The 10,966-nt window shown below is 36.7% G+C and overlaps 1 protein-coding gene across 1 annotated transcript; it reads right to left on the reverse strand.

The window, feature by feature from the left end:
* Positions 1 to 649: 649 nt before the first annotated feature.
* LOC128243963 (E3 ubiquitin-protein ligase TRIM33-like) lies at positions 650 to 6,556 on the reverse strand. The gene is made up of 3 exons (XM_052961985.1): positions 5,710 to 6,556; positions 5,074 to 5,379; positions 650 to 801 (listed from the first exon to the last, which is right to left on the reverse strand). The coding sequence occupies exons 1-3, from the start codon at positions 6,554 to 6,556 to the stop codon at positions 650 to 652; spliced, it is 1,305 nt and encodes a 434-aa protein (XP_052817945.1).
* Positions 6,557 to 10,966: the final 4,410 nt, after the last annotated feature.

Genomic DNA, 10,966 nt, shown 5'->3' on the forward strand with positions numbered 1-10,966 from the left:
TACGTCCAATCTGTGCACTATGCCTCACAACCAGTGGTATCTCTAATAAGGCTAACGTCCTGTCTGTGTGCTATGCTTCACAACCAGGGGTGGCTCTAACCAGGGTCATGCCATTTCGGGGTACATTGCCTCAGTACCAGGGATGGCTCTAACCAGGGCTACGTCCTGTCTGTTTAATATGCCTCATAACCATAGGTTGCTCCAACCAGCGTAACATCTTGGTGTGTATTATGCCTAACAACCAGGGTAGCCCTATCCAGCGTTACGTCATGTCTGTGTATCATGCCAAACAACCAGGGGTAGCCCTTACAATCTATCAGGGGGTCTCCTTTGATGCGCCGGGTGAGGAGAACGTTCCGGAAGTGGCATCGGTAAGATGCCAGCATGTCCCGGTTCTGGTTGAGTCCCAGACTACTCTGGACTACTGGGACTATAGTAAGTGTGGCGTTTTGTCATTTACACACACAGACTGCTCTGCAGAGGCTGAGTCGACCCGGAAGACTAGTCAAAAGTCACGGGGTAGCATTGCGACTTGTGTTAAGCCGGAAGTGCGTATTAGTCGGGACAGTCAGTGACGGAGCGGACAGAGGCGGAACTGTAAGTTCTCCTGGTAATGATGTTTCTGTAGGACCTTCTATCCGAGACTTGACTACGTCTGGCGCTTGTGTCCCTCCCTCTCTCGCGGAATCACATTGCGAGTGATGCTGTCGTCGAGCGGACAAGAATCGGTCCTGAATTTATTCGCATCACTGACATGTGCATGTGTCCTACGTTGTGACTTGTCATGTTGCGGCGCTTTATCTTTATGTGAAAGACAAACAAAATTATGAAAACGGTACGGTGAAAAGTACGCATATACCCCTTCCAAGTCTCTAGTGAAACTTTATAGACCGGGACATCCATGCATGGTCAGTTATGGCGTAGGGGCCCCGTTCTCACTTATAAGCCAGTTTATTTCTGACTTTCAAGCCAACGTTCTGCACGGGGATAGTGTCACCATTCTCTATGGCGTTTTGATTTACCCAACGGCTCCTGTTCAGAGAAGCTCGTTTACCGGCGCTTTTACCCGCAACCCTGTATGCGTAGCGCATCCGTTTACGTAGAGGACTTACGTCGTTGTCATGTTGACCGCCATCTTAAATCCGTGTAGCGTCGAATCTGAAACATGCGTCGACGGACAGTCTGAGATGCCTTCCAGACATTAGAAAGTGCAAGAATGGAAACACGTGAAACTATGGCTCGTTCCATTGTACACCTGCCAAGTGGTCTAATATGAACAGATTTTCCGAAAACAAAACTTCAAGGATTATTGATAAATGGCCCAGATTTTAAAAGTGAAACCTTTCTTGTGTCCTATAAACCACTGTATCTAAGAATCAAGGGGAAAAAAATCTAGAACAGCTGGTTTTACCATCTCATACATTTTTCATCACGGCTGTACACATGGCGTTCTGGTTCATGTTGTATAAATCATAATAGAATATGACCAATTGTACAGACGTACGTGTCCTTATAAGACTAATGATTGTAATATATTTTCGATGTCAGAAGTCTGCCGGGATCACTGCGTGACGTCTATTGACGAAACATACGCAATTTAAAAACCTAGGCTTGTGTTTGGTATCATTCAAATCTTAGAATACAACTAACATTTACAGGCAATGAAATTGAAGATAGGCAATAATTATGAACTAGGCTTAATGGTAAGAATTCTAACTTGCGCGGGTGTTTAAAAGGTCCGCGCACTGCCACTCATCCGATACACAAATCTCTGCGTCGGATTTTGCGTTGACAATGTGTCAGTCAATGAGGTTGTATTCTAAGTCAGTTAATAAACCTGAACTAAAATCATAATGCTTAAGAAGGGCACGTTCTCTACGCTCACTCCGCCCATTCTTTATCATTAAGCCTTTAATTCAGGTCATATTACATGGTATTTTTATGATGTTCGCTATGGAAAAGTAGTGTTCCTTTTAGTAAAAATGTCTTCTAAACATTTTTGAAGTACTAGTACACTACAATAAAGAATCATTTATTTTTTTACTCACTGATATAGTAAGCATTTTGCACACTGCTAATTAAATTTTGTTGGTGATGACAACTCTGAACATCTTTTATACTTTCATTATAAACTTATTTGATAACTTGGAACGAACCTTTATCCTTGTATTCAAATAAATATATATTTCTTTTCACTCTCATACATTTCTAAATAATTGTTTTCTTACTTCCTATATATTTCATTTCATCAAATAGTATAGCCTGATATGAATCTTTTCTTTAAAAGAAGAACGTGAGGGAACAAATGATGATTGGCGGGAAATGTGAGTAAAATTCCGAATCTGCTTTAACATAGTGTGAACGTAAAATGCAAAAGCAAAATTAATGAATATCGACAAGAGCATGTCAAGACATATTGTGTGAACTGAGCCTTACGTTTTACTTCGTCACTTGATTAAACACTACTTTTACTGACAAACATGGTAATGAAATACCATATTCTGAAGACAAGAAATACCATCTTTTAAACTGTCTTTTTAGTGTTTTGACCAGGGTGTTGTTCCCGTAGTATGTCGGTAGCTCGGGACTATCCTTTATAATTTCACTCATGCTTAAATGATATCTATAACAGTTTATTAGCTACAAAACAATCAAGTTTATACTTCAAATTCCAAACCACTGTGCACTTGGCTAGTGGGGTTGTTAGCCAAAATAAGTAAAAGTGTTTATTTGTGGTCTACTAAACGACTATGTCGGCAGGCCTGACAGCCCGGCGCTGACTTATCGTTTAGAAGACATAATTTGATAATTGTCGTAGTGTTAAGGTATAAATGCCTATCGAATGCCTCTATTCTAGCCAGTGCGAATGCGTGAGTTTCTAAATAACTCCCTAAATAAAAGCTATTAATGACTTAATTGAATTCAGGCGGTTTTCATTACAAAATTTAAATGTGGCGATTGTAATCTGATTAATGGATTTTGGGTTTATGTCAGAGTTCTTCTAAATGATTACAATGTATATGTGAATCTGTCCGGTGATCCAAATAGTGGAGGCACGAGCCCTATTGGGCGTTAGGGAAAGCTTCTTTTATCATTTAAACATTTTTATTGTTCCCTGCTCCCTGTGTTATTGTCCCTGGATCCTTCTATAAGACTGTCAATACCAAAAGTCATGACAAGTACTATGTATAAAACATGTGGGCTCGTAGTTAACATTTTTAAAGTCCATGAACTATTCAAGAAGTATCACACACCACCAAGGGTCATAGGGCATTATAAGGACCGGCCAGTCAGCCCCCGAAGGTGTATATGGACCGAGGCGTGCCGGAAAGGTGTGTTATATTTCTTATATTATACCGAACACTTTTTTACCATTTAATTAAAAATTTAAAGCGCCTTAAGAAAAATGTCGTTCTAAAAATTGCAAGCAGCTCTCGCCAGTTTTTAATAATTTATGACGAGGTCAGAACCGGCCAAAAAATGATTTTGGCCGCGTCATAAAAACTTTTTTATTAAAATACATTGATATACGGACCGATCAACTTTATATGCACAAATAAGGGACACATTTATGTCAGGTATAATATTCCTTATTTAGTTGTTCGTCGCGCCTGTATAGTGTCACTGCAGCCTCAATTAGTACAGCAAAAGTGTAGTGACTTAATATCAATGTTTACACTCGCACCTGTTAAGAAGCAATTAAGATTTTTCGAGAAATTGGGGTCAGGTTTTACACAATCATCATATTAATATCTTTTCAGCGAGAATTATTCATCGGATGCGGTCATTGGTTGAACATGCAGTGCATGGCTTTCGTTATAGATCATGTTAAAATGACCATTGAAGTTTGTGTAATATAAAATGTGTATATTGTTTTCCAAGAAATAATTTCGTGTAATGAGACTCATATACAGTTAGCATAAATATTACATACGTTTTATTTACATTAACTACACGTGAACAAGGAATAATAACAAACTGAACTATTTTAATGCCAAGGCCAAAGATTAATTACAATGCCTGATCACTCCAATACCTCGGAGGTTTGGCAATCGACTTCAATTGTTGATGAATGATTACTGATTTAGATGACAAAGAGTACGATAAAACCATATTTTATTGGGGGGGGGGGGGGAATAAATGACGAACAATAAAGGCAAACAAAATCTCGTGTTGATCTTCATTCAAAATCAATAAAGCTGACACGATTTTACATGTTCTAGAGCAATTCCCTTAACTGATTATTTCCCCTTTTTTGAAAGGATGTATGTTTGACCCTTAAACAAAATTGTTCCTCAAAACTTAATTGTAAACTTTGGAAATATTTTAATTTTTAGTCTTCCACAACAAAGTATGCGGAAGGCCCTTAATACAAAGTATAAGACTTAGATTTATGTGCAGTCAATGCAACAATACACAAGCACAGCCACACTCATTAATAATTATGATATGAAAAAAAAATTGAGTTTCAGATGATTCATGGCAGTACAGAGACATTTTGTTTCCAGAATTAAACAATTAGCTGGTCACTTGATAATAATGATAACATCCAAAAATGTAATCGAAGGAAAACACATTTAGATAATTATATAAAAGAAAACGTATATGTGATATATAAAGTACTATAATTGAGATGTCTGATACAAATTATTAATTGAATACAACATGTATATAAATATATATACACGTAGTTGAACTATCTGGAATATATGAGTCTATAAATATGTTCTACCAATTCTTGTGAAAAAGCAGCTTTTGTACTTTTACACCATACAGGAATGCATATTCTATATTTATATGGTACATTCTGTCACCTTCGAACTTGTTTCTGTTACAAGGCTATATCGCATACATTTTGAACAGTTTTGCTATAAATGTCACTTTTGAACTTGTTTTTGTCACACGACTATATCTAATACATGTGAAAAGTTTTGCTATGAAAGCCACCTTAGAACTTGTTTCTATCACACGGCTATATCGAATATATGTGAATAGTTTTGCTATTAAGGCCACCTACGTAAAGCAATCGTCGTTGTTTATCTAAGCCAAGTCCATGTGGTGTAAACTCCAAACCAGTGATGAAATCCTCCACATTGCCGTCCACCGTCACACGTTTGATGCCCCTAGTGTGTTCGCTGCTGACCAAAAGTGTTCCATCGGACTCCAACACGATTCCCCCAGGTTTTGCAATTGAATTTGACAGAAATATTGTCTTAACCTCGCCATCGTTGGTGACTTCTCTTAATCCAAACGGAGCTTGGCCAATGAGGAACATAGATCCTGTTGTTTCGTCGATTGTTGAATGTATTTCTACAGAAGAAAAACTGGATAGCGCTTCCACTTTATGGCTTGCTTTCTCATTTTCAGAAGCGTCAATTTCTTGTAAAAAGAAAGGACATGAACCTTGCATTTTGAGGACATCGCGGTAACATTGAATGCAACTTTGCTTCCCGCGAGTGTTAATTTTGATACATTTGCTAGCGTCTGTAAGAGGGTATAAGTATTTCATTATATGGAATCGACTCTGTAAACTTACATACATTTGCCCGAAGGAATTTACAGCAATTTCCCAAGGCGCTGTAGGCAGTTTTATCTCCGTAATTCCATAATTTGTTAAATCTACATTTACTAGAATTATCTTTTCCCCAGGACCGTCTGCGACAGCTATTTTCTGTCCTATTGGACAAATATCTCTCACGCTAGGATTACCAGTTAGAGATATCTTCTTTAGAAGAATAGGCACCTGCCGTTCATCTGGGCATTCATGCAATGACCGCAGCGACAAGAAATTGAATTTCCATTTGTTGTTTTCTACCAAAACCTGTAAGGTTTCAGCAAGAATTTCAAGTTGTTCTGATGCCAGTTTCATGACAATGAATAATTTCCCATACGCTTTCGTTTGTTTACCAATTTCAACAAGGTTATTCCACTTCCCTACCTCTCTTAAAACAGAATCACAAGCCAACTCGATTGCTTTTATTTCCGTGATTTCTTCATTTACTGTCTTCTTAATCTCCTCTATTTCTTTTTCAAAGCGTTCCGTTCCTGATTCAATATTTGCTGTTGCTCTCTGTTTGTTTTCCTGAGCACCAACAGTTATCGTTTTAATCTTTTCCACCATTTTCTTGAATTCCTGTTCCTCTTCTACTTTACCAGCTACAGCTTCAACCTTGCAAATACTGTCTCCGCATATGATATGAACTTTGCTCACGCACTTTGAACAACACAGTTTATCATGTTTAATACAATAATGAGTCATTTCTCCCTGGTGAATCGAGCAGATAAATATATCTATTCCCTCTCTTGCCCTGGAACCTTGCACTGTATCACCACTATTAATCAGTTCATGGGTTTTAGTTGGTTTGACCTTTCGATGATATTGCACGCATGTCTCACACAAATAGTCCTCACACTCAACACAAAACTTAGCCGCGGGGACCTCGGCCCCTTCCTCAAAACACGGCTCACATAGCCTCACACGATGGTCAGTCTCTTTGTTTAATTTCCCTCCGACAGAGTCCGCGTTATCACTTGTGTCCGCTACTTTCTCCGCCATTCTTGCGTTGGGTTGTTGTTGTTGTTTTTAAAAATGTACCAGTCGATGCTTTCAATTACTTGCTACTTTCGATTTTGAAAACGAAAGTTGTGATTTCCGGATGCCGTTTCAAGGTTAAAGCTAGTACCGTAGTATACATATACGAGGACTAGTCTGGAGTTTCTTCCCCTATCACTACGTTGGGTGAACGAATTGTTGCGGTTATCGAGGTTATATAGATATAGCGACAATTCATAATACATTGACTTTTGGTAAAAATACATGTTTTTAATATCTAGATAACAAGTTATACACGTCAGTGGTCATTGTTTATCTGAGCCCCATATTAAGGCGTATCTGTTAGTGGCGGATGCACGATCTCCGGGTCCCAATGACCATTTTGACAAACAGCGCCCTCTGGTGTATTATGTGCAAATTGTTTCTACAATATTGACATGACAAGTTCACTTGGACATTTAAGAGAAGGTTCAAGGGCGCCAGTGCCATCTTGTTATTCGTCAGCTTTCATCCGGGATACCTTTGATTATCATGGGAATATCCTGACCAGAACAGGGGTGCGGAATCTCCTCTGGGTCGCGTCTTCATATGTACGTCCTTACAATTTAACATGTGTAATCTTTAATGATTTAATTGTTCACTCAATTACTTAATTGAATATGCTGTATAATGTATATATAAGAAATAATATAATATAACTTTCAGATTGAGGCCATGAGGATTTGTGTACGCTTGACAGTATTTGTTCATACTTGAGCATTTATGCCGAACATATTGTGCTCCGGGGATTGTCTCTTTCCAGTGTTCAGAGACCATTATTTTTTTTTAATTTCACCCTTTTAGGTAGTTAAATTAAATTAAAAACGTGTTCATGAATAAAAATACATCTGGCATGTGATTTTTCACATGTGTACCTTTTAACTATAAACAAGACAAAATCTGAATTCCCAACTGGTTGGTAGATGAATATTCGCGAGTAACCGACTGGAAATGGTCGAATATCCTATTGGCGAATGCACGAATAAAAGTGATTTCAAACAGTTTTTGTTACGCAGATACATATGTGTACATGTATAAACATACATTGGACCACCGGTGCACAATATATGCATATGAATAAATCAGATAAAAAGTAGAGGGTATTTAAAATAATCGTTGTCAAACATTACGAAATGTTCACAAAGATGAAAATATTCACTAAGATGCTTATTGAATACGTCTCCAAATGACCCCATGCTGTTCTGGTATCAGTTGTAATTGGTTTATGTGCTGAAAAAATATACAAAAGTTATGCCTAAAATGATATAAGCAGCAAGCCTTTTTAGCTTTCATGTCATATATCAGATGCAATACAGAGCACAAATCAAAATATTGTAACATTTTGTATAATGTATCTTTGGTCTTTTTTTTACAATCCCCCGAGCAAACTAGTGTTCCAATGAGCTCAGGTTTTACTGACCGTTTCAAAGCGAAACCATCCATAAAGATGTGTTTATGCGCTTGCGGTCTGTGTGTGGTGTTTGTTCGTTTGTGTCTCCCAGTTAGTGTCGTTTGTGCCCTTACCCTGTGCTTTAAAACATGGTATGTACATACATGTATATGGAGTTTTGGCTACTGGACTTGTCCATGTAGTTTTCTCTGTATTCGTTGAAAGATAACGATAGCGATAAATAAGAAAAAAGATATAACTTGCGGTATAGATTCATCCTATAAAAATGGTAACAAATGTATAAACCTGTGAGTTGTGTTACACTCAAGGTGTCGATGTTTAGTCAAAAAGGCAGTAAACATTTCAGACACAGACGTTTTTTTTACATAATATTCAACATATTGTTATGACGACAACATGCATGAAATGAAAGACTGTCTTGAGAAATAAATAAACAATAACAAAGAAAGAAGAAGAAGAAGAATATTTGATAACCTAAAAACAGCATAAGTACATGTACATGTATTCATATTGATACAGTTTCGTACGCGTACATATTTCGGAGTTTGGAAAGAACTAATATTCGTTTGAAAGGAGCGTGGCTTATCAGTTAACAAAACAGAGTTCAACCATTATATTTTTTTCATTTGTTTGGAGGTTTAAATGGAAATTATAGGTTCGACCGACTGCGCTAGGCTTGAACGTTTAGTTTTAAAAAAACACTCCGAATTCTAAAAATGCTGCCGGTCGTTTATAATTTCAAGCCACTCTGAATAGGGCAGAAAAGCGAGTCAACTCTAAATGGACTTTGATCATTTTGGAATATAGAAATTCTGTAATCTGATATATTCATATTCGTAATAATAAACCATTCGAATGCTGTCTTCGCACAGTGGTAAAAATTTGAAAGTAAGCGATTGAAAATCAATAATAATTTGGATTTATCAAGCTTATGGTATTGAACTTGAAGGGTATTTTTATTAGGGAAAAATACGCTTGACATTAACGACGTCATTTTTAACCAGCTTTTAAAAGATTCCGTGGCTCGGATCAAGTACACGGACTTATTTAGCTATCTTTGACAGAGGATAATTTTAAGAGGATAATAAAATTTGCTCCCAGTTTAGTGTTCATGATCCTGCCTCCGCTAATGATATCGCAGGACAGATTCATATTAAATTATTAAGAAGAGCTCTGACAACCAAAACTCCATTTAGCTGATTACAAAGCCGCCACATTATATTTAGCAACGAAAACAACCGCCACACAAGACCACACTCTCGCGTAAAATCGTGCCAACGAGAGTGATTAATATAATGTTGTAATAACTTGTTTCACAATCGTTGTAAAATAAATATGTTTAAACTAAAACAACCGCCATCGTGACGTGAGATATTTCGATGGTCACGCATGCGCACTGACCTATATAAACTACAAAGCCATTCGCTTGGCATTTCACACTGTACACTGAGAGAGTTAGCATTTATGTTTGGTCTTCTAAACGGCTAGTCGGCCCAGGGCCGTGCCCGGCCTGCGCCCGGTATGTTGACCTGTTAGTTTACACTAGCGGGTTTAGAGGGGGGGGGGGGGCGCCCGATGCACGCCCCTCAAACAATCGTCCAATTTTACTTTTTATATCAATATCGGAGAAAAAGTAATAAAATACGCTGCATATTTATAACTTCAGCGGTATAATTTCATCTTCAGTTGTATATTTATATCGTCAGCTGTATATTTATATCTTCAGCTGTATATTTACAGCTTCAGTTGTATATTTTAGCTTCAACTGTTTATTTAAAGCTTGAGCTGTATATTTATAGCTTTAGTTATATGTGTAAGCTTCAGTTGTATATTTTTAGCTTCAGTTGTATATTTTAGCTTCAGCTGTACTTTTATAGATTCAGTTGCATATTTAAGCTTCAGCTGTACATGTATATTTATAGATCCAGTTGTATATTTTAGCTTCAGCTGTATACTTATAGCTTCAGCTGTATATTAATAGCTTGGGCTGTATATTCATAGCTTCGTATATTTATAGCTTCAGCTGTATTTTCATAGCTGCAGGTGTATATTTATAGCTTCAGTTGTATATTTATAGCTTCAGATGTATATTTATTGCTTTAGCTGTATATTAATACCTTCAACTGTATGTATACCTTTAGCTGTATATTCATACCTTCAACTGTATGTATACCTTTAGCTGTATATTTATACCTTCAGTTGTATAATTACAGCTTCAGATGTATATTAGTAGCTTCAGCTGTATATTTATAGATGTTGTACATACATACACACTATTGTTTTGCTGAAGCTCTACATTCGCCGTCAAAAATATTGTATAGTTTTAATACAAAAAAATATTTGTATTGTTTATATAAATACAGCGGTAAATAAAAGCTATATACATTTACATGCATCTGTAATATAATGTTTGATATCAATATAATGCAACTTCTGTTATTAAGTTGCAGCTGCAGCTATATTGTGTGTGTTACTGTCGTTGATGAAATACTTGAGTCACGTATTTTAGACGTTTTTACATTTAATAATCATGATAATTGCAAAATGACGACCTAAACAAAACGATCATGGTTTTGATCGAATACAATCTGCTCCATATCGCGTGTTATATCTGTTTCAGGCCATAAGAAAGTATCAGAGAAAAAGAAATGAAAAGCGTTGTCCTCTGTTCACTACACGTAAGGCCCAAGGCTTTATAAAATTGACATTCCTGCATAAGATTTATTTATATTACAAATAAAAGCTCTAGTTCGTTTTTTTATTAACCCCTAAAACTTACAAAAGTGAATAAAAAAGCGTCCGTTTTTATATTAAGATTATATATACAGAAAAGATCTATTCTTCGTTACTATGTAAGAATACATGTAAGATTTAAACCATATCTTAGAGCGATTTAATTCATTTTTTACACCATAAGTACAATTTTAAGAAAATATTGCGAACTAAGAAAAAACTTTTAACGT

Source organism: Mya arenaria, chromosome 8 (assembly GCF_026914265.1).
Source record: "Mya arenaria isolate MELC-2E11 chromosome 8, ASM2691426v1".
In the NCBI taxonomy this organism is placed as follows: Eukaryota; Metazoa; Mollusca; class Bivalvia; order Myida; family Myidae; genus Mya; species Mya arenaria.